Raw genomic sequence first — 24,642 nt, 5'->3', positions numbered from 1 at the left:
GCTTTAATATTAGTCATTACACACGACCAATTATCTGTGGAGGGAATCATTTATGACTTTTATGCTTTTTTTTTTTCATTTTAAGTTTATTCAGCTTAGAAGGGTTACAGTTGAGTTAGGTTAAATGAGCTTTTTTTAGTTGAAATCATTAAATTTAGGATGTTCAATTGAATTATCTAGGTGCTAACAACGGTTAGAGAATAACTGAGGGAGACCATTTTGCATTTTTATTATGTTTTTTTTATTATAGAACTATTTTATCTATTTATTTTATAATATAACTGATAATAAAGTGTGTATAAATTACATTTCGTTTGCTTCTCTTCTCTTGAAACAACAAAACCACAAATATGACAGGCATTATTTCAACTTGCTTTATTTTTTAACAAAGCTACCTTACTGCACACACACACAGAAGATGATTCCTCTGATTGGTTCAACCACAGAATTAGAATCGCTGCTGTTCATTTCCTTCCCTCTTTGTGCTTCATGATGAACCTGCTGCTGTTCGTCGAAGCTGCAAACAAAAGACACGAGAGAGACGCACCTGCTCAGCTTCATTCATCTCCTTCGCACCGCTGATGCCTCCTCTGGTTGCATCCTTCAGAGAAGCCTTTCACCTCCTGACCTTCCCTCTCCTGCTCCTGTCATGCTGGAGTCCGGCCAGCAGAGGGCGCTGCCGCTCATTATCACCCACGACGAGCCGCCTGCTTTGAATCTCATGTAAATCTCTCTTTACCCAATTGAGTTTTTGATTTGTTTCGATGTTATCTCCCCCCGGCAGAGCAGACAAAAAAAAAAAAAAAGATGCAAATTGCTTTCGCATACCTTCTGTGCACATAGCTCCTCAGCTCGATAAGGTGTCTTAAAGCAAGTCGCGGCAAACGATAGTCAAAATATCTCCGTCTTATCTCTGCCTTTGAAAGACATTCGAAAAATGTTATTCCACCCCGTGACACCGCTTTGAAAGACATCTGGGGACTGTTAATCCACTGAGAAAACACTGAAATTCATTAAACATCAAAGCAAAGTCCTTTTTTTTTTCTTTCTGGAAGAAGTTGTGCAGATCTGCATTTAGCCGCCTTTATATGAAATCTGAAGCCCAAATCTTGCCTCCGGCCTGAAACAAATTCATCTGTCTAGTAAACACCCTTCACTCATGCATTGTGGGGCGTCATGTGGGTCACGGTTACTTAGCAAAGAGGACACTGGCCCATTTTCAAGACGGTCTTGTTAAAGTCACATGGGCCGGACGGAGGCCTGAGGACAGCAATGCCTCATCATCAGCCACCAACCACGAGATCACAGGGAAGAGGAGGAACAGGGGGGAATTCAACAAAGAGGATTTCCAAAGCAAGTAAGTGAGTCATGGAATAACACGGATAATCTGCTCATTAGCGTCGCTCTGTCGTTTATAAGGACGCCTGAATGTCAGGAAGTTTGACTTGCGCAGACCCAAATTCAGACGTCTTAATGATTAAATGGAAACTGCCAACGAGGGTATAAACGGAGACGTCGTTACGTCGAGGACTGCATCAACAAGTGTTTGTGTTTTTTTCCTTCTCCAGCCCGCCCATCCCGCTGTCTCGTCCCGTCTTTCTCTCTGCATTGGATGTTCAGCTCAGTGACTCTTTTGTTTTGCTGCATGCCTGAGTGGAGACGGTACCCACTCGCACCTACTTTATACCAAGACAGAGAGCGTTTGCTTCTCCAAACACCGAGGACCGATAGAAAAAATGATTTGTCACTAACTGGTAAGTCCTAGTGTCAGCAGCACCCTGCAGTGAAGGCAGGGGATTGTAGAGTGGGTTATGATGTCCTGATATCTAACAGATCTGTTGCTAAGATGACCTCTGCCACTTCTCCAGCAGCTAATTCCTCGCGGTTCGTTTCTGGCATGCCTGGTGGTAAGAAGTCCGGTTGAGCCAGGGGGGGATTCTCATTAATACCTCCACTCTAAAGGGGCTGAAACTTGAGAGCTGTGTGTGGTTACCTGAGCTCCGGAGGGATGAGCCTCCGCAGGCCAGCTGCCCACCTGAGGAGAGCTCCAGGCTGGAGGAGATCAGGAGATGAGTCCTACTGGGAGAGCCTATTATCAGAGGGGGAGCTCCTACCCGGCGCTCCTCACCCTCGCCGTCCGCCTCGGCCCCAGAGCGCCATCGAAGGAGGCCGACTGGACAGCTGGCTGGAGCAGCTGCAGACGATGCAGAGCAAACTCAGAGCCCCGGCTCACAATCACGTCCCGGCTTTCACCGATCGGACAGCATCCATGCCGGTTCTTGACAGAGAGCCAAGCGGGCGCTCCTGGAGGCAGAAGGGCTTTCCCTCCTTCAGCAGGGCTTCCTCTTCATGTGGGAGCTCCAGCCTGTGCGAGAGTTCGCTGGGCAGCCAGGAGTCCCTCCAAACCGGGTTTTTATCCCCTCCGGAGCGCAGAGGAAGCTGGGAGAGGGCTCACATCTCACAGGCACCGAGGAAGGAACAAGCTGAACTCAGCTGTCTTGCTCCAGTCAAAATCGGTTGGCTTCCAATCCAGAGGAGAGTGGTGACGGTGGCCGATGGCTGCAACCAAAACCAGCTGGTGGACCACTCTCCTGGTCACGTAAGACACACAACACGTGGTGCTAACAACGCCTTTAGCACAGATTTATAAAGTTTTGCAGGTTGTATTTTCTGGGATTCTTCATTTAGATCAGATAGACCTTTGCAAACATCCTACATTTCCTTATAAAACCGGTTAATTTGGGCTGTTTCAGGCCTTTGTACTCTTTTGTGAGTTTATTATTTTGAACCTCGCACCAAAACCTCGCAGAACACCTTTTGTGCCTGTTCTAGTGTTACCGACTTTGAGCCGGTTTCGCTTGGATTTTTTTTCGCTGACATCCTACCCGGGTTGTGTGATCGCGACTCTTACATGCTAGCGAGGCGGCGTAAGCTCTGCAAGTCTGAAGTTAAGTGTTGTGTAATGGAGGTGACTGCGCTTTGTGCCAGGCGAGGCAGAATAAAACACACAGAGTGCCACAGAGAGCCATTTGTAGTCAAGTCTCAGTTACCCAGGGAGAAGGCAGAGCTCCGGCGTCCTTTGAAAACAGCTTACTCTGCAGGAACCCGGCGCCTTCTCGCAAGGTTTACGACTCATTTGGAGCCGTGGCAGCAGAGACGGAGCCGTGTGCCCTGAGAGGATGCAAGTCAATGTACAAAGATAATACAGTGGGCGTATTACCCTGTGAACTGATAATATGGCTTTGAATCGATACGTTGCTGAGCTGCAGCAGAGATCTCGCTGCACAAAGCACATCCCTCGGTGTTTGACTCCTCACTGGGAAAAAAAAATAAACGTTTATAAAGTTAGTGCTGAAATGGTTTATTTTAGGATCTTGTTGGTTAGCTTAGATTGGAAACCGGTGGCCAAGCGTCATCTTTAGCCGACCATACAGTCATGAGATTGATAACCATCTTATCAAATACCTCGTAGCTAGCTTGTTCAGTTCATCTGTTAAATGCATTTGAACGCTTTCTGCAGGTGAAACTGAAACAACCCATCACTCCAACTTTCCAGAAGAACCAAGCGACGGCAAAGACGCCAGGTACGATTTGCTATTTCTTGCATAACGGCTGAGAAAACCCTCCTAATTCCAAAAAAAGCACAGTTATGCAAGTGCGACCATTATGCAAGCCTAAAAAAAAAAAACAACCAAAAAGACGCACATGAAAACCAAGATTTACAAAGAGAAGCAACAAACGAGTCGGTGAAACAAACAAAGGCTCCGTTTCAATTGATGTTCAGCGCTTGATCAGCGCTATAACAAATATGGCCACGGGGTAACCGCAGGGGCCGAGTTAGCTAAAAGGAGAACAGGAGCTTATTTCAGGGCTGACACGGTTTACCTGCTTCTAATCAGCTCCTTGCAGCAGTGTTTTAAAACGCCCCACACTGACTGACTGACTGACTGACTGGCTGTCTGGATGATCACCTTAAACAACAGCCTCCTTAAAACAAAAGTCAATTTCAAGTACAGCTGGTCCCGGCTGGCAGAAAGGGAAATGGGTGCCATTAGGCCTGAGAAGCAGAAGAGAGAGGCAGAGTGGGGGTGGAAGCGAGAGGCGGAAAGATAAGCAGAGATGCAGGCCGATTGGAGAAGGAGGCCTGTTAATCTTTGAACACGGCAGCCCGGCGCTCTCCGGGTTTGATCCGAGGTTTGATCTTTCAACCTCGTCCTTGTTTATACATAGATTATCCCGGCGAGGCTCGGGCTGCTTACACAAATCAAAGCGATCCGTCCGTGGCAGCGAGGAACTTTGATGGACAGTGTGGCTGTGTTCAGATGCGTTCACCTCCGTAGCATCGCTGCTAGTTAGAAGCTACAGACTGAAAACATGTCCAACTACGACTAATTACTATTTGCAATCTTCACATGGTGTATAAATAGGACTATCAAATCATGTGTCCTATGCTGTTTAATTACTTACTGATACACCTCTTCTTAGCCAATCAGAACAGCCATAAATATCCACATTTCACGATGAATAATTACGCTGCAGGTGCCGCCTCCCCCCAAAAAATTGGCTTAAAACGCCAGCAGCGATTTGAAGAAAGACGATTAACAAGAAACCTCCATGCAAGTCTGCCTCCAAATTTGTTTTGATGCTTTTCCGCTCAGCCGTCAGTACATTTCAATCCGAAACCGAATGAAGTTCCAATTATTCCGATTTAAAAAAAAAGAAACTGACTTCTTTCTCATTACTTTCTCTCTTTCTGGTTGTTGCCCTTGCAGACGTAGTTTTAATCAGACTCGAGGTCTCGCTGCAGACAGTTAGTGCCCTCTGCCTCCATAAAAGTCACATCTAACAAACTTGAAATGGCCCGATGTTAATGAGCAAATGATAATAAAACTGGATCTTCAAGGGGGTCACCGTGTTTTGGATAATTTGCCCACACTTCATATTTAGATAAGACTCAGGAGGATGGGGAATAAATTGGGAGGGTGTGGACTTCAGAGGGTATCTGCCATATGGCCTTGATTCTCTATTTTCCTCTGGGATCTAAAAGTCAGCTGTTGTTTCAGAAAAAAAAAAAAACTGAGCCCAGCTAGTAATGAGAGAAGCACTTTCTTGAGGGGGTGAGGGGGATACGTTGGTGTGTGACCTTTATGGAGGAAGAAATAACACATGTGGAGGGAGAGGAGGAGGAAGAACAAAGTGTCAGAAAGGCCCGAACCCTTTATGACACCCCGGAGACGCTTCGTTTTGTTGTTTTCAGCTCTAATCACATTTGCAAAGTGGTGCAATTTTCACCTTGTCTCTGGGTTTTCTCCCTTAAATCAAAAAAAAACCACCACAGGATAATCCACACACACACAGCATTCAAGGGTTATCCTAAAGTGAGAGCACGTCGCCATGGTAACAGCAGCAGGTGGAAACGCAGCCAGGCAAAAAAAAAAAAAGAGTATCAGTCAGGGCTGAGAGGCAGACCAGTCAAGTTGCTGCGTCTCCGGAGGAAGCGGAGGAGAGGGCCGGGGTGGTGCTGCACTCACTTTACTGTGCCAATGTCAATTACTGACAGTGTCAACATCGGCGTACAGTCGGAGGGATGGCTGACTCGTGTGTTTGCATGTGTCAAGAGAGAGTGAGTGTGTGTGTGTGTGAGTGTGTGTTCTGTCAGGGAACGTGACACATGATCATTTGTTTTGCCCCGACACATAGACGGAGACGTGGAGAGGAGTCACACCAGTGCCGCTGTTTTGGGTGTGAAGACGTGGCAGGCACCTGATCCAGGCTCTCCCTTTAGTAAACAGGTAACCGATAGCGATCTTTTAACATTAAGCGCCGGATAAACCAGGAGGCGGCTTTGCAGAAATATTACGATGGTTATCAGTGTTGGGAAGTGTCTCCCTGTATGGATAATGAGGTGAAAATGGGTCTTATAATCCTCGTGTTGTGCTTTATGTTACGCCGCTGGCTCATAACCGGGAAAGATTTAGTGTTTCAGCGTCGGTTTGGTTCAACGCTGGACAAATCAAAGGCCTCACGTAACAGCACCGGGTGTAAAAAAGGTCTAAAGTTGCTCCTGAATGTATTTATTTAGGTTGTATCATGCTGGCTTCTTAGACTCCCACACAATGTGACCCTCATTTCTGTGAAGTGAACGTTTGATCCACTAAATAAATATTATTTATGTTACGAGCGACTCCTTCTAAAGGGAAAACATCAGATGTAAAAGGTGCAGATTTTGGAAAACAACATTAGAAAATATATATATATACTCTGTGGAAGCTGAGAGCGAATCAACAACAGCAAGAAAATACATGAGAGGGCTTTTGCAGGTCGTTATAAATGTCTGTTTGCTCTTTGAAACAGGTTCTCTATACACTGCAAACAGCCTAAAGCGGTGCAAAATGAGCCATTTGGAAGCAACTGGTAAACTAAAATGCCTGCAAGCATAATCCCTATTATCTAATTATCATCATTTTAAGACACTTGGTCTATAGATACATGCTAATTTGATCATAAATAAATATGAAGGTGTCCCGTTTCTGTACATTTTTGTGTTAAATGGTTTGTTTTGGACATCTTTCAACGTCACGGTGATCAAAAAGCGTCGGCAGAGTTGTCTCGAAACCTGAACATATTCCCAAGAGGACACTGAAATGACTGAATCTTGTACTTTTGCTTATTAGTGTGGTTTACACAGGCATCAGGGAGGTATGTCACACCATAAACCTGCTGGTGCTTCGTACAGGGACGTATCAGCGTTTCTCCACGCTCCATAAACACCATCAGAGCCCGCGGACCAGAATCGTTGCTTCTTGCCTCTCGGTTTCTATTGAGGATAGAGTCTCATTGTTATTCTGCGAGGGATAAGTCACGCTGTGTGCTGGCTTTGCCTGCTGCTGCTTCCATTGCTACTGGGGCATTCACTGTGTCAAGCATGGGGAGAGTCATCTGACTAAAGAACAAACAGCAGAGCCCTGAAGAAAGACAAGACAGCTGACCTGCTGTTGAAATGCAGCGTTAGAGCGATGTCATATTGTCAATATCTCATGCCACACTGAATTAGGTTATGCTCCACATTCTGGATCTGCCGCTTGCAAATAGCGGCTCACATTTGCAAGATGAATACGCGGCATCTGTTTTACTGTGTTGATCGATGACAAAACATTTATCATAAGACATTAGCGACAGCAGCAGGGTGGGATGGGGTTTCCATGCATAATTAAGGATCTCTTTTATCCCTGTAGGTTCCAGAAAAACGTAGCTTTCCCGCTAATGAAGGGGACAGACCTGTGGGCTGGCAAGCTCTGCGGAGAGGCTGGACTATCAACAGGGTGTCAGCTTTCCCCGGAGGCAGCAAGTCCAACGAGCTCCCCACAGGGACCGACTCAGACCCCAACGGGAAGTCCCGTCTGATGAAAACAAGCAGCGTAGAGCCCCCGAAGCACTCTCCTCCGCATCACACAACTTGTGCTGATCCCTGCAGACCACACACTCCGCCACGAGGCACAAACACCGCCGAGACATACAAGTCACACGCTCCTCTGCAAAGGACGAGCAGTGTTCAGCCCATAAAGGCAACGACCCCGCTGTGTGGAGCAAACACCAGCGCCCACATACAGACGAGCTCCGCTGTGACCACTCTCATCCCTCAGAACAAAGCCGGCTTCTCCTCCATCACCATCTCCTCCAGAAAAGTGAGCAGATCGGCCAGCCTGCCCGGCTCCAGCAACCGTGGTCTACCTGGCTCCGGCATGGATCCAAACTCCAGGCAGGTGACAGTGCAAAGGAAGGCCACTATAGTCAAAGTTACAGAGAAAAGGGTGATGTCCAGCTCTGTTCCAAGCACAGACACGACAGGAACGCCACCAGCTAGCCACGGTGTGGACACAGTGGTCCGCAGAAGAAAGGCCACCATTATCAAAGTGACGGAGCACAGGGAGAGCTACAGTCCAGCTAAAGGAGGGTCCAGACACCCCGAGTACAGACACAGCTACACCGAGGGACTGTATAAGGACAACGGCTCATGGAGTCAGGGAAACCATGCACAAAGCAGCACAGCACCTTCACACAACCATCTGAATTCCAGACCAAACTCAGCTGTGGCACCAAACACGTTCAGTTCAGATCCAGGGAAAAATGGTGCAGTGCACAGATCCACGCTGAGTCTCTTTGTGAGCGGCCCCCCCGCCATAGCGGCGCCCGTTTCCTCAGAGGCTTCTCCAAAGGCTGTTGGACGGAGATCGGACAGGCCGCACAGACCACTGAGCTGCTATGGCAATGTGATTGGACACACTGAGCCAAGCAAGGAGAATGTGACACAACCGGCTGCCAGGAAATGGAGCTTTGGGCTTCCACAAGAGACCAATATCAACCCTGTGAACTCCGACAGTAGTTTCATCAGCCCTGGAAAAGCGCTGAAAGAAGCAGGTCAGCCAGTGGCAGACGCCCTTAAATCAAACGGCGGCGAAGAGGAAGGATTGCCACCACCGGAGGATGCGACGAGGAGAGCGTCCCCCAGTCTAACTCTCATCAAGGCCCCGGGTAGGTTTCTGTGTCCCACTTTGACAGTCTTCTTGTCAGCACAAAGACTCCCTCTGTCTCTGATCTCCATTTTCAAAGGATGACAGTGTCTAAATATACACTTCCTTTGTGCCGTTTGTGTGTTCTCGCTCGGAGTTGTTACACACCCTCTCAGGTTTGATGCGATCTTTCACCTTTGATGTCTTATTGATAGGCATTATTAGATAGTATTGGGATTATTCCTTTATCTGCCGCCGCCAGTGCAATTGACACCCGTGGCAGATATCTGTGTCGATGTCAAATAACATCGCCGAGACGCAAAGGCCCCATCAGCACCTAGACATGCTTTCTCATTTTCACCTTCTTTCATTTTCCCACGCATCTCTTTGCATGCATAATATATTTCAGCCCCCCTTTTTTTTTTGCACTCGCGGCACTGGGAAGGAAGAGCAATCACAAGCTGCTAAACATGGAGAAAAATAAAGTACGAGGATGTGCTGGGAACGAGTTTGGCGTTCAGATCCCGCGTGCATGCAGTGATCAGATTGTGCGGCCGAAAATCTGTTGGCAGGCCGACGTCGTGGAGACTTATTGGCCGTTTGGGGGTCAAATCCAAAATCCACAAAGTTGTCTGTTTACTTTGAGTTTTTAGTTGGGATTTTTATAAATAGTTATGCGCAGGATCTTTCCCTGGTGCAGTGAAATGCTGGAGTTTATTGACTACAAGAAAATAAACCACATTATTAATGAGCTGTAGAGGTGCTGGGAGGTGGATTTCTGGACAGAGCAGGTTGGCTTTTGCCCCCTGCTTCGACTCTACAAGCTCCTGTTCATTTGTAACTTCTCTACATGCCTGCATTTACTGATTAAATTCCTTGTACGTGATTCTGATTCTGATTCACTCACATGCATTTCCCAAAATGCTAAACATTAGGTTAAAATAAGCTTCTGCAGGGTCCAAGTCACGACAAGTCTTCATAAATAAGCTACGCATCAGTAAACGCTTAGTTTAGTTTGTTAAAGAACTGAAGCATTTCCAGAAGGACTTTAAATATTCAGTCCCGGCTTATTTATCTTTTATCGCTTTTAATGTTTTTGGAGCGTTAAAAATTGACACCTGCGTGTTTTTACGTTGTGATTTCAGCTCCAGTTTCGAGCCTGCAGCTTTGAACTCATGCAAACAAGCGACGTGTTCTCACGTATAAAGCAAACAGCCTTCGATTATTTAAACCAGTCGGCCGAAGCTGGTGAAATTCTGAACGTTCAGGTGAATAAGTGACGCGCGGAGGGAGTTTTCTGCTGAGCAAGTGCGTTCCTTCGCTCACCGTGTCTTTTCTCTGCGTGAAATTATTAATTATTCTTTAATCACATTCATTAAGAGTGTCGTCAATTAATTACAAGGCCCGGGGCAACGTAATTTAAATTCGATGTTTGATACCGTCAACCACCAAATGAGGCAGGATATTAAACTGTGTTAAAGAAAAAAATAATCATCTGCCTGTGGTGCAACCAAGTGGTAGCTTTAAAAAAAAACAAGACAACAACAACAACAACAAAAAGCAAACGGCCAGTGTCACAGACTGCTCAGCTACATCAAAGCCTTTCCTTGAATTTCAGATCCCAGCTCCCATCAGTCTCCGGAGGAAGTGCTTGCCCTGAATGCAGCTGCAATCATTGCAAATATCAAACTCCAAAGACAACTTAGTAAGAAGAAAACAAGAAACTCGGAGAAGGACGGCGCTGCATCTCCTCAGGGAGACGCTGGTATTTCTCTCCTCTCCCTCTCACATGTGCTCCTAATGTCCCACTTTGTGAAGCATTGATCTTTATTACAATTAGCTAAAAAAAAAAAAAGAAAAGTTGCTGGTTCAACACTTTCTGTTTTAGATCTCTGATTGAATCGATACAGTGAAAGCTAAAGTAATATGTCGCTGCAGGCCTGGAGGGCTGTTGAGCGGCTCTGCATTGCGCTCAGGCATGTGAAGCCGAGCCAGGTGTAAACACAAATTGTTTGATTTTCTCTGCCTTGATAGTGACGGATGAGGGGAAATGTATGCACGCATCCGATCAAAGCCAAGTCCACGAGCGGCCTCATGCTGCATTTGTTCCGCTGAGTCCGGACAGAAGAAGGTCAGCTGGCACTGTTTCTCTTCAGGTGAGTTCAAAGGTAATTTTCTGAGATAATAATACGGTGAAACAAAAGATAAGAATGGTAGAAAAAACCAGTGTCTGTATGTAAACCCCTGCTGCTGGTGTGTGTTTGTGTTATAAACAGTACAACTAGCCAAGAGTTTGATTTTAGAGGCCCAGAGAGGTGAAACTAATTCACACTAAAAATCAGCCACCTAGACATCAGCCAGAGGGAATGACACATTTAAACTGGCTTTAGGAGTTTTTTCTGCCCCGGGGCGGTGCGTTCAGGGGGGGGCGCCAGGAGTTCAGGCTTAAATGTTTTGTCAAGAAGAGCAATGTGTTTCTTGGTTTTTTGGCAGCAAGCACTGCTGAGGTCCAGACCGGACTTCATCAGTCGCTCCCAGGGAAGAGTGCGAGAGCTGGAGCGAAGGGCGCAGGAGAGGAGGGAGCTGTCAGGGCCGGCGGACCAGCAGGGGAGGGCCCACGGCAGCACCTGGTCCACCTCTCTGAACGGTACCGTGCCAGCAGCCGGGCCTCGTACTGTCCATTGTCCCCGTGCAGCTGCGGTGGCCGTTTGCCACGCGGCTAATCACATACATACAGATTTAGAACAAAGAGCGAGGAGGGTGGTTGTCAGCCGGCCTCGTTGTTGTTGTTCAGGGCTCATAAAAATAGTTTCTGAATTCATGCTGCTGATTAGTGACAGAGTATTTCCCTTTCATTTTTTTTTTGCTACAAAGGGCTCCAAACCCACTAAAATCCTTTGCTTAAACCCAAAATACTGGCTTAGCAGTGGTTTGGGGCAGCTAGAACTCCTCCAGAACAGTTCATTAAGACTCTAGAATATTAAGTTTAGGTATCACTTTAGGGCTGCAGTTGGTAGCACTGTTGCCTCGCAGCAAGAAGGTCGCCGGTTCGCGTCCTGGTGGGGGCACCGGAATCTTTCTACGTGGAGTCTCCATGTTCTCCCCGTGCAGCGTGGGTTCTCTCCAGGTTCTCCGGCTTCCTCCCACACAGTCCAGAAACATGTTGAGGTCAATTGGTGATTCTAAATTGTCCGTAGGTGTGAATGTGAGTGTGCTTGGTTGTCTGTCTCTAAGTGTAGCTCTGTGATAGACTGGTTACCTGTCCAGGTGAACCTGCCTTCACCCTGAGTCAGGGATAGACTCCAGCCCCCCATGACCCTAGTGAGGATTAAGCGGTGTACAGATGATGGATGGATGGTATCACTTTATAGAAGTTGCATAAAATATCCAAACAAGAGAGAAAATGCCGGATGGATTACATAACAGGCCAATAATGACATTCTCACCCCGTCATCCAAAGTATTTTTAGGCAGTGACAAATAAAAAGAGAGCGAGGGAGGGAAGTGCCTGGCTCTGCTAAGCTGTGGCTAAACACAGTAAAGGGCACCTGAAGTGAAACAGCTTTATTATGCACGTCTCTATATATACATGCAGGCGCCTCTCTGTTCAATCACAAGGTTTCCTGAGTGATTGCTGGCACTGGATTTAAATGGAAGCATCTCCGTGACCTTCAAACGTCGTCGTGTTCTCGGTCTGATCAGGTTAGAGTGCCGGTAAACAGTAAAGATTTTACAGATGTGCGACAGAGATTCTGCAGCTCTCTCTGCCCTCTACTGGACGGAAACCTGCATAACAGCTGGGACGGTGTTCATGTTGCTGTCAGATTGTTTTATCTGTATAACAGAGCTCATAATGTATGTTGGTGATGTAACACAGACGGTGGACTTATTGAAATACTCTCTGTGCTCTGTCTAATATTTTTTTCTCTAAAAGTGGAGGCTTTTAGTTTCTTTTAACTCCAGGAAAAGCTGCTGTGATTGACTTCAGTGCTTTATTGCGTTCAGCTGGATCAGCATTGTGTGAGTGTGTACATGCTTTTGTCTCCAGGTAACCTTTTCAGACCCAGAGACAGAGCCATTACGGGGAAAGAGATGCAGCCCAGACCCAAGCGGTGAGTTTCGTCTGAATCTCGACCTCGTCACGCTGTCAGAAGCTTTTTTTGTTTCCCTTCGTCGGCAGATTTATCTCTCGTGTCACTTTTGCATTTGAAGGAAAAACCTGAATCAGTGAGAGCAAAATCTGCTGCTCTTGTTTATCTGTCAAGGCTTTTTTTTTTTGCTCTAATTATGCCTCCCTGGAAGATCTCCGTATTTATTAGGATTTATACAGGATGTTATTATAAATGCAGAAAGGTGATGAATTAAGCGATTGACCCCTACAGCGAGGGCATCTGGTGACTCCACCTGTCCCCTTAGAGGGACAAATCCCTGCAAATCAATACCGTTTTTTTCTGATCATCTTTGTCCCAGAATGAAACACTTCTACCCTGATGGGAGCAGATAAAAATGTCCCCATTTATAGAGCCGGAGGGGGTCAGCGAATGGTTTGATTAGCATGAAACCTACATAACTTCGCAGTCACCAGACCTCTAAACAGTTGAGCAACTATGAGATATTTTTGGAGCATCATCTGAACACCTAATGAGGGAATATCTGTGGGAAAAATGGTACTTTTTTATCCCCCAGTAATGCTCCAGAAACTGAACAGAATCAATGCTGCTATGCAATTAAACTCACCCCATCAATACACCTTTTGTCACCTGTATGAATAAACGCAGTGGTGCAGTAGGTAGTGGTGCATGTAAAGTGAATTTCTTGCGCAAAAAATATAGTTTTTTTTAAAATTTTAGACCCACCTTTGATTGCCAATTTTTAAATTATTAAACTTCAGCCATCTTTTTTTTTTTCCAATTTCGCTCCAGCACCGTTGCAGCAATGAAGAGGAAAAAAGAGGAAGAGAAGAAGCGTGAGGCCTGTTTGAGCAACAGGCAGCGAGTGGAGCTCTTCAGAAAGGTAACGTCCTTTTTTATTAAAATAAGAATAAATGAGCTTATTAATTCCCCACACTAACCAGCAGTCAAGCATCATCGAAGCCAACATTATCACATTCCTAATCGCCGCCAGGATGTCAAAGTTTCCAAACATGTGAGGTGGAATGTGAGGAGTTTATGTATAACAAGCTGCTCTTAATGGCATTGGGCACCGGAGAGCTGGGTTTTTAATAATTCAGCACATAATAAATGATTCACTTACCTTAAAGCTATGCAACTGAGGAGAAAAATTGTATATGACGCTGGTTAAAGCGGTAAATACAACAAGATGAGGAGTCGGCGGGGCGGGTCAGTCGTACAGGGATGAAGTCTTCTTTTAATATTTTATTCGATCTCCCTGAAATGATGCGCCGAGTCACCGAACACTCGCAGAATAAAAGCAAACAACCTCAAAGCAGCTTGTCCGGGTGTCGCGAGCATCTGCCCGAGACACCGAACACAACATTAATTGTGTATATGACCCACAGGCAATTGAGCAAGTAATAACACACCTTTCTCCTACAAGCTCAATTAAGCCTCACGAAGGGGGTGAGCCATTTGGCTTTAATGGCCAACACTAAAGGGTTTCTGTACTAATAATGCAGCTTTTTTCCTCTCCTCAGAGTAATGCAGCTGTTGAAAATAATGGATTTAAATGGCCGACAAACTCTATTATGGCTAATTGAAAAGGCCGGCGTCGAGTGGGAGACACGAGGTTGAACTTTAAGGACGTCGGTAGGAAAATGTCAGAAACACAACAACACGGGGGCAGATGGGACGGCGGGCCTATTTGTGGATGTTGGGAGGAACAGGTTGTGGGCTTAATGGCAAATTACGATAAATAAAATACAGCGCGGCCTAATAGTTGTTCTCTGACCTACGGAGACTGATTGGCAGGGCTCTGATGAAGCAGCGTTCAGGTGATTTTGAATCAAGGATCACGTTTTTTTAACTGTTTGCTCGATGTCATAGTGAAATAATACATTACATACTGCAAATTAGGCAGAAGCTTTCTAGATATTTGTTTTTCTTTTATTAAAGTGTTCAAGATAAAGTCCTCCGATGTTAAAATTGTAGGAATTCAGGAATATTTTTAGATCATTTTCAGCTTTTTACATTTTATTTGGTTGCACATTTACTCAAATATTGTACTTAAGTACAAATTTGGTTAAATATTTTCATTTTAACTTCATACTTGTACTCCACATCTCAGAGGCAAATATTCTACTTTTTACTCCACTACATTTGTCTGACAGCGTTTTTCTAATTACTGCAAATCCCTCCATCCAAATGCATTAATAGTTGAGTTGATTGATTAAGAAAATGGTCCTACTTTTTAATAACAAGCTGGAAAATGAGTCAACACAAAGACAAACACAGGACTGTCCTCCCTGAACTCATGAACTGACTTTTTTTTAGCACGACATGGTTCTCACAGGATGGCAGCATGAACTTCTAGAATACGAAGCGTTTGTTTATATCAAACCACCTAATCGGGTATAAAGTAGGTAAAATTAGCTCAACCTTAACCCTGATCAGGACTTTGCCATACGTAGAAGGTTTTTCGGGGTCCACTGGACCCCTAGAAAGAATATGTGCAAAATATTTGTTGGTGGGCTACAAGGTGAAGTGGTGGTTAGCACAGTTGCCAGTTCGCGTCCCGGTGAGGACACCCGGGATCTTTCTGCGTGGAGTCTCCATGTTCTCCCCGTGCAGCGTGGGTTCTCTCTGGGTTCTCCGGCTTCCTCCCACAGTCCAGAAACATGCTGAGGTTAATTGGTGATTGTAAATTGTCCGTAGGTGTGAATGTGAGTGTGCTTGGTTGTCTGTCTCTAAGTGTAGCCCTGTGATAGACTAGTTACCTGTCCAGGTGAACCTGCCTTCACCCTGAGTCAGCTGGGACAGGCTCCAGCCCCCCTGGTGAGGATGAAGGTGTATAGATGATGGATGGATGGATATTTGTTGGTGTTCATTTATACTTTGTTCAACACATTTTCTGATAAGTTGATGTATCTTTGGTTCTAAATGCATGACAAATCTTTTTATATTTAAAAAAAAGTCTTCACAAATTAAAAAGCAAAAAACAAAAAAACCCAATACCTGTCATCTAAACCAAATGGCCTGGGGTCCAAAATAGGGTTAAACATCTACAGCACTCACATTGATGCAGCTGCAATATTAATCCAAAACCATCATATATAACAGAAAAACACTGACAGGAAACAATTAACTGCACAATGAATGCTTTTCACTTTTGAAGTACATTTTTCCAACAATGCCAAAATACTTTTACTTGTTTGATAGTGTCGTATTAGTACTTCTCTTTAATTTAATAAAATCCTCCTCCACCACTGCCTTCATGTAGCTCTGGACTGAACCATCGTGAACGTGGTAAAGATGCAGAAATGCAAAAAGATGCATGTTAAAAGTAAATGTCACTTCTACTTGTTTCTTCAAGCATCACACCATAATACACTGACTATTGAAGCTGTCAGAACCATGACGCTCCACTAGAGGTCGCTGCTGCCAAACTTTTCCATTTCCTTACTTCCGCCAAGAGTTAGATGAGAAAAACTGACACATTGTAGTTTCAAAGTGAGTGACAGCATTTGCACCTTTTTTTATAACGCTCAATATTTATCATCCACTAAAAATAAAAAATAAAAAACAGATTTGCTGGGAGGAATCCCTCCATGTCACCCCTCACCCCTTTTCTCTGGTTATGAACAGAAACAGTCTCATTGTGCTGGGTGTATGAGGGCCTGTGTTCCTGAAAACAAAAGGCCTCCTCAGTGGCAGGGAAAGCTGCAGCAGACAGCGTGGAAACCCACCAACGGCTGCTCCCCGCCCACGCTGCTGCTGCTGCTGCTGCTGAGGCCGATAACACGGGGGTCTGGCTGAGGGGGTGACAGGGTGACAGGTAGCAGGCATCACTCCTGCCTCTGCACAGGGCTCAGGATGAACGAGCAGGCCTTTGACTGTTTCTGTCCTCGTTGCAGAAACTGTTGGATCAAGTCCTTCAACGGAGCAACAGCTAAATGACGAAGACGACCGCATATCAAAGAAGAGTCACACAACGGACTGATGAAGTGGATCAGAATCAGAACATCAGCTCCTGACAGAACTCTGCTGTCCAGTCTGGTTTCTCCCACGTTACATTCAACGTACAGAGCCTCACATCTGTTTTTCTGGGGGTTAAATCTGTGGAGATCTTTTCAAAACCCAGAAGGTCGGTTAGCATGCCGCCAGTTTGAGGGGTTTTCCAGAACTTTCAAGACTTTTTTAAATATATATATCCTCATTCACACTGTTTCTCTTCCTAATGCAACAAAACAAAATGCTAAGCAAAAACTTCATAGATTAATGTGACGACTCTACTTCTGAATTCTTTTAATTTCTTGCAACAATCCAATAAGAGGATAAGGACGGGTGGCAAACTAAAGAAAGAAAAGCCAGCATAATGTGCCTCAGTGAGGGGTTGGCCCACCCTGAGCTGCCAGAACAGCTTCAGTGTGCCTCGGTATCGATCTTACAAGTCTGTGAAACTCTACTGGAGGGATGGAGCACCATTTGTATTGATTTTCAGTGACTTTTCCCTCCAAGGGGACAAGCAGACCCACACCATGCCAACAAAATACCCTCCACAGCTTGACAGAGCCACCAGTTGGCCCGGCGGGTCGAGTCACCAGTCCGTCTTTGTTTTGCTGCAAAAAAACGAAACAAAAAAAAAGATCAATGAGTCAAAAGAGTGAATATATTAGATGCACTGAGGAAGTAGAGTCCTTCTAGGATCTGGAAATATCTTCAAAAGCAGCAGTAAGCGCTGTTGAATGACCTTCTGAGGGTTTTTTTTTTTTTTTAAAGACTGTCTTAGATTTGTCTTCTGAGAAAAACAGATGTTTCTGTCACCGGCCGTCTCAGCCACCCTTGCGGTGTGCAATTACAAGCTAAGGATGCCAAAAAGATTGTATGAAATGACATCTGAACGTAGCGCCGCGGCTCGAATCGTACATCACGCTGACTGATATCCTTTTGATGCAACATCTAAAACCAGTAATGTATGCAGTTTATCAACGTTATCTTGTTTTCACTTGATTGCAGGTCGCCTTTCTTTCCAAAATAGTTGCGCGTAATGGGATGCAGAGGAGCCTCTCGCTGCATGATGGAGTGCTCGCACAACCACTTTCACATGATCTCATGTGATGCGAAGCAGCGCTATAGGACAGAATCATTCATTATTCTTCACAGTCCCGTCCAGGACGGTCCTCCAGCGTCATCCTCATTATGCATCCAATAAGCAGAAAGAATCCTGAAGTGGGCCCTGCCATCGTTCAGTGCCAGCTATTAGCTGTAAGATGGAGGAATGTGACCTCTCCTCACTGGAAGCTCACTGTTAACGGACAGTGCTGCTGAATGGAGCCTTTGTCTCTGCCTTTGTTTCCTGATGGACCGGGCCTTGCCGTTGCAGATTTGAATTTGAGTGTTTTGATCCAAAGTGAATTTGCTGGGAGGGAGGGAGGGAGGGGTGCTGCTCGATGGTATAAGGGAGCTGGGCGAATCAAAAGACTTATTTTTGGAGTAACAGACAACAGAGCCGAAGCTCTTTTCATTACTCCTAATTGTTATTTTACTCATTAGCCTTTAAGTCGGAGTTCTCTCACAGTCCAGCTGTTTCATCCGTCTTCATTTTCTCCGATGTCGTGCGGAAAACAGATGGTCGCGACTATTTTTGCGATCCTCGTTTCATGGCAGTGCAATTACATGTGTGGGTGTGTTTGGACAGTAGGGGTGTATTAATAACAGCATCCGTGGTTCATTATAATAATTTGAAAGTAGAATAGGACACTTCTAAAGCGTGGATGCTGTTGGAGGAATGTCATTTACTGTGTGTGTGGGTTTCTCTATTTAAAGATGATTGTATTGGTGTAGCTGCTCCTTGCAGTGGGCTGTAACACCAAACATACTTTATACATATTTAATATTTGAATATAAATACATTGATTTTATATCTGAATCGTGTTTTTCTCCTTTTTTGAAACTTCTCTTCAAATGTGAAATTCTTGTCCAAGCTCTGCTGAAAACTTTCCACCAAAGTGGATCCACCTGAGGTAAGATGCAGCGACGTCGGTAAACTTTGGATTCACTATCTGCTCAAGCTCTCATATTTTAACTCGGGTGTCGTGGCATCTTCCAGTATCTTAAGTCTGCACCAGGCTGGGAGCAAACTGAAATGCTATATGTTAATTTCCCCCTGATTGGAGATAAAAAAAGCTTTCTCAGCCTGCAGGAGGACACCAGTCTGTTTTCTACTGGCCTTCCGTCCTGAAGGCCACGTGGTGCGCACAGTGGAGGGCATAAATGAGCAGGTTAACAGGGTCTACATGGCTGGTTTTCATTGTGCATCTCTCTGGACTTTCCTCCTGTGATGTGTCATGAACATGTCTGATATTTTAAAGTGTCACAAGCAAAGCCACGTTCTGTGTTCAGACAACAGAGTGCGTCTCCACACACTGCTGCCTCCAGCTTTACTCAGACCGAATACCAGCACCTACCCATCATAACATCTGCGAGTGGAGGACATTATTCAAATGTGAGTGTGGGCTGGGCTGCTACACTGGCTCCATGTATGCCATCTAAGCAGGCAGGGTGAAGTTAACCAGCTCACACCAAGGATCAGAACCGAAATGAAGGGGTTCCCCTTCAAAATAAAACACCAGGTCTGCGCATTTTACGGTTCTGCAAGAATAAAGGCATTTTTTAAAAGTGAATTTCTGTTGGGTTTTTGGACATTTGTGCAAAAGCTTTGCTGTAATCTGTCGCTTTTTCGGGATGTTGTGTTCAAAATATTAGATACCTCATGAACTGGAACACCTTCCATTTTCAAACAGCTTTTATATTTGAGACAATAAAAGCAGATTTTGGATTTTTTTTTTCTTATTAAGTGACTTATGGAGGTCCTCATATCTTTTTGTGAGCTTTCAGTTACATCACAGCGAAACTGATGAAAAAAGAGACGAGTGAAAATTATTTCAAAGGTGAACTTTCAGGATTCATTTACTTATTTTTTGGGGGGGGAGAAAAAATCTGACTAGTCATTGTATGTAAGAGAGGACAAATGCTACTAAAAGCTGTGATCTGATGTTAAGGCTTTGAGAGATACATTTTATTTTGAAAGCTACCACCGGATCTGCGTCCTCTTCGTGTCCACCTTGACGCAGCTCCGTCTCCAGGCTGACTGGGAGCGTCGGCAGCGGCTCTAGGACCCCGCGGAGCGTCTCGTTGAAGCACATGGTCTGTACTCATAAGACAACACTTCTCGCCAGTAATTGCTGCTGGAATTGATGTCATTCCAGTGGGCGACCGACACAGCAGCGGCTTGTGTTGTCTGTCAATCTTCTCCTCCTTTATTCCTCCCTCAATTCTCACTTTTTTTTTTCCTCCTTGTTGTTGTTGTTGCGCGTAGCAGCCTTGGACTTCTTTGAATGGGGAGAAAGTGCGCGGAGTTGGATCAGCTGTCATCGGGATTTCCCTCAAGCTCGGCTCGTATTTTGCCGCTTGATCATATTTCAGGAAGTCTTTTTTTTTTTTTTTTTTCCCTTTTTTATTTTGGGGAGGCTCTTGCGCATCAGCTGTTGTCGGACTGTGATTGTATGATGGTTGCGCCGCAGTGAAACAGTTGGCCGGAACCAGTCCACGCTTCCAGCACCATGAACCCCGAGAGCCGGTGTCTGAAGTTTGTTATTTTGGCAGCACTTCAGGCTCTGACCGTCTCTTTGTCGGTGGGTGACAGGGTGCTCTCCAGATCCGTGGAAGGTAAGCGGTGGAGATGGATGATGATCCGTGCGTAAAAGTCGTACCCAGATTGTTTTATTGGTTGTTTTGGTGGCACATTTAGAGAAATGACACCCGAATGAAGAAGCTGTCTGTTTAGTATTCAGCGTGTGTCACTGTGCATATTGTCTGCTGTGTGTCCTCCATGCTTTGGCTGATGGATCATGTTTTATGGAAGCCTTTGTTAGCACCACACTTACGGACCTGCAACACATGTTCGAGCAGAATGAGACATCTCCTCGACACAAACTTTCTAGATTCACGCCTCGCTCTCATCCTCTCCAAAAAGGTCTTTGTGAGAATAGCAGACAGAACACGGAATTTCAGCTCTCAGTCCACCAAGAGTGCACCTCAGAACGAGAGGAGACGCTGTATAATTGATGATGCTGAAACTCTCTTTGGTAATCAGTAGCACTTGAGGCGTTTTTCTTTTTTCCTGGTGCTTCAAGCAAGCAGGGGGTTTTCAAGGCACTTCAAGCATGCTTCAATTTTTTTTCAATTACGGATGAATTCTGGGTTTAACTTCAGTGTCAAACGGAGCATAAATGTCTAATCGTTGGTTTGAACTTTATTCGAAAGCTGCACATTTCGTGTCTGACAGGCTGCTGGTGTACTGTGGCTGCTCAGTCCTTTGGGCTGGAGCTCATGACATCTGAGTCACCAGCATCCTCTGCTCTAGGTGAGATTCAAACAAGGATACCACTCACAGCGTTTCAAACAGTGGAGCTGCGTCTCAGCCTGCTGAAAAACTTCCAAACACAGTCACGACACTCGCTGTGGAATCCTGGGAATTAATTACCAGCAAGGGCGAACGTGTAAAACTGGGATTGAAGCACAGGGAAGTAGTTCATTTATTCATCAACAGTTCATCAGACGGTGGCCTTGATGTGTCTTCCCCGTGGGCTCGGGCTGAAAACCATCACCGCCGGTTCATTTGTGTGTCAAATCGGAGGTGATCTCTGTTGTACCTGTTTGTGGTGAGCTGACAGAGGTGGAAGTGTGACCAGATGCTTGTTATAACCCACAAAAACTTCACTGGCTTCAACTGTGGTAATCCTAGAATCATTTAAGTGTTTGAATCAGGAAGAAAAAATCCTCTGCTTTTGATCACTGAACACAATTGGGAGCGTTGATCAGACAGAAGAAGCCAGCTGAGGATGTGACCTTGGGCTTTCAGAACTTGGCAGTGGAAATGTTTCCCACATTTTTGGACAAAGTCATGTTTTGATCAATTAAAATAATTAGATCATGTCCAAGCATGAGTGGGAATCATTAGTCCTCCTTCTTTTTTATGAGCCTCTTACTTTATCTCCAGACTGCACTTCATCCAGTCCAAGGCTGCGGAGGAAAGATGGAGCAGCTCAGCTCCATGCAATGTCATGTTTGCATACATATTTCATGGCACCGCTCCTCCAGCTTTCTCGTTGCTTTCCCTCCCTGTCCGTCTTCTGCATGTCTCTGTCCTTGCCGTGGATCACTTGTGAATGATTTCCTCCCGTGGTTGACACACTCAGTGTCAGCCAGTATTTACTGGCCAGCTGTACCGCTTCAGCCAACATGACTGTCTGCGCCTCGAGCGCTGCATGCAGCTTGCGTGCTGCGCTCGCAGACAAATGAAAGTTGAGCTGCAAATATATTTTTGGACCGTAGTAAAACATTCCTTCAGCAAACAGTGTCCTCCCTCTGAGAGACATTATCGCCACGATGTGACCCATCTCAAGTCAAAGGCATTTAGTATCTTCTCAGTATGAATGGATTCGTATCTTCCAGATGAGTTGTTCAGGATATTTAAGACCCAGGAGGCTGGTAAGAAGACTTGGCTGGATTGTGCTTGTGCATCAAGACAGATTGATCAACCAGTTGCTGTTCTGCAGTGGGAATATTTATGTGTGAGAGGGGAAAATAGCTGGATTGTGCTCATGTGGCCTGACCCTACATGTGTTACATTAATTTCTTTTTAAAAATCTGCTTTGGACTGAGTTGACCTCCCAGTGAAAGCTTGAGACACAAGCTGAAATCTGACTCCGGCTCTGGACTTTCTCATCACGCTTTCACGCCCCAGACAGGTCAGAGTTGAGCTCGGCGTGCCTCTCCTCCCCGAGCGTCTTCTCTCCGGTCTGGCCAGAGGGTTCCAGTTGGCTCGGATATCTCTCCGATGTGTCAAATCCGTCTGGGTCAGTTCGAGTACCACCCTGTCAGTGTTTCACAAGGACGGTTTATGAGCTGGTTCCTTTTTTTCGCAGTACATTTAGGTGTAGTTTAATGAAGGTTATTGTTTTTATGCCCCCTCGCCGGGGACAGCTGAGGCCGGAGGCGTTGTACTTTCGGGTCATCTGTTCATTCAGCCGTCTCGTTTTTATGAACGTCTCGTGAATGCCTCGAGGAAATTTCATCAAATTGGGCATTGATGTTCCCTTAGACCCAAGATGAAATGATTAGATTATGGTGCTGTGTCCTCAAAAAAAAGAACTCCTGCAGTCATTACGGGCAAAATGTCTAATGAGATAAATGATGAAGTGAATCCAGAAGGTCAAAGGTGAAATCAAATGACTGGTTGGTGGAGGCCAGGTAGTCATTAGCCTACAAAAGTTGTGTGCACTCAACATAAAGGGAAGCCGCTTTCAAAATAATGGCATAAATAATTGTATTTATTGATAGAAAGTGCAGTAAAAGGCACGTTATTCTTTGTTGTGATCATCCTTTGCCGTTAGAAGAGCTCCGGTTCTATCTTGTTGCAGTCATCCTGGAGAGCTTCCCACTCTGCTGGACTGGGGCTGCCTGTCTCTTCATGTAATCCTAGACTGACTTCACGAACTGGCTCCGTCGCAGTCGAACCATCTGTTGCTGGACTCCCTGTTCTTCTTGTTGCTGAAGATGATTCTTTGTGACTCCGGCTGTATTTTCGGGGCTGTTGCAACGCTGCACAATGGGTCTGGGACCAATCAGATGCCTCCCCGGCGGTATTGAACGATGAATCTAAAAAAGCCTAAAACCCTTTTTTTTCCCCCTCATTTTGTCTTCTCTGGCCACGGGAAGAAGAACGAGATGAAAAACACACCCGCGCTCGTGAGAGACATTTCAACAGGAACAGCGCAGGTGTGATCAATACAGTTGAGCTCAGCAGTTGCAGAGCTTTGCTTCGCCCCTGGAATGACTTACTGAGACACTTAATGTAACCGAGCCGTCGTTTCTGTGTCATTAGTTCCACCTGCTCTTTCGCTGCTATGACATGTCAACCTTTCTGCTGCGAAATGAAAAAAAAAGTAGCTCGAATTTGCATTTGGTTTGTCAGGAATCTTTTGCTTAAACAGCTACACCGGGTCCTGGAGCTTGAACATCATATCAGCATGTGTCCTCATGATAATTTTGCTGGAGGCAAATTCTGGCAGCTTCTCTGCACATAGGAACACCAGTAAATCGTCGGTGGCATTAAGTGTTTAAAGAGAGGAGGAACCGCTAATAATTCAAGATTAACATTAAGGCCATCAATTTGTTACGCAATCAAGTATTCTGCTGATTATTCCATTGATTATTCGAGCAATTAGACGAGAAGTACTTTAGCTGTCTCGACGAGCAATCATAAATACAGAAAAGGGTTCTTAAATTTATGATTATATATATATATATATCATTTTTTTGTTTAAAATACACACCTTTATATCTAAACTGAGTCTGAGGCAGATATGAAACCAGCTCTTCTGGCAAAGTTAGAGGAGATAAAGAAGCATGTTTTGACAGAAGATCCTCGACTGGACAAATCTGACACTGATGCACTGTAAAAAGTTTTTGATTCATTTTTAAATGTAATTCTATGAAAAATGTTCTGTTCTGATAATAACTAGCAAAATCTGAGGGAAACAAAGCATTCGTTTACATGTAAACCTTTAAATGTTGGCAAAAACTGACTCGATAATCCGACACAAATGTAAAACCTTCTTTAATGTCGGATAGCAAGGCTGTCGGATTGTCAAGATGGAGGTCGAGATACAAGGAGGGCTTGATGCTGGAAGGCTCATCTGTTGTTAATATTTATTGTTCATAGTTGTTATAATAAAGAGTGTATTGTTAGAACACTTCGCTGGAGTTCACGCCTAACGGACCAGTACGCTTGTGCACGTCGGAGCGCTCCGACGGGGTGGAAGTGTCCAGAACACACAGGCAGTACTTGGCTGCTGATGCTAGTTTAGTTAGCGCTCACACTTCTGTTTCCTCCATCGGTGGCGGCGGGGGAGTGGCAGATACGCTCCACCGTTACCATCCATGTTTACTTCC

At 45.2% G+C, this 24,642-nt stretch overlaps 2 protein-coding genes across 2 annotated transcripts in view; both read left to right on the top strand.

Annotated features, from left to right (window-relative positions):
- Positions 1–1,718: 1,718 nt before the first annotated feature.
- cunh10orf90 (chromosome unknown C10orf90 homolog) lies at positions 1,719–18,553 on the top strand. Its single transcript, XM_008285507.1, has 11 exons — positions 1,719–1,754; positions 1,869–2,599; positions 3,521–3,584; positions 5,701–5,792; positions 7,236–8,532; positions 10,129–10,275; positions 10,545–10,666; positions 11,004–11,157; positions 12,558–12,621; positions 13,432–13,522; positions 16,539–18,553. The coding sequence occupies exons 2-11, from the start codon at positions 2,009–2,011 to the stop codon at positions 16,575–16,577; spliced, it is 2,661 nt and encodes an 886-aa protein (XP_008283729.1). The 5' UTR covers positions 1,719–1,754; positions 1,869–2,008; the 3' UTR covers positions 16,578–18,553.
- Positions 18,554–20,155: 1,602 nt separating this feature from the next.
- adam12a (ADAM metallopeptidase domain 12a) overlaps positions 20,156–24,642 on the top strand; it is an 80,275-nt gene continuing 75,788 nt past the window's right edge. Inside the window, exon 1 of the mRNA XM_008285506.1 lies at positions 20,156–20,352. Coding sequence (XP_008283728.1) covers positions 20,247–20,352 — 106 coding nt within the window. The 5' untranslated portion in view covers positions 20,156–20,246. The remainder of the gene's footprint in view (positions 20,353–24,642) is intronic.

Source organism: Stegastes partitus, unplaced genomic scaffold (assembly GCF_000690725.1).
Source record: "Stegastes partitus isolate 25-593 unplaced genomic scaffold, Stegastes_partitus-1.0.2 Scaffold405, whole genome shotgun sequence".
Lineage (NCBI taxonomy): Eukaryota > Metazoa > Chordata > Actinopteri > Pomacentridae > Stegastes > Stegastes partitus.
Note: the sequence above shows the minus strand (reverse complement) of the source record. Positions and strands in the feature narration are given on the sequence as shown.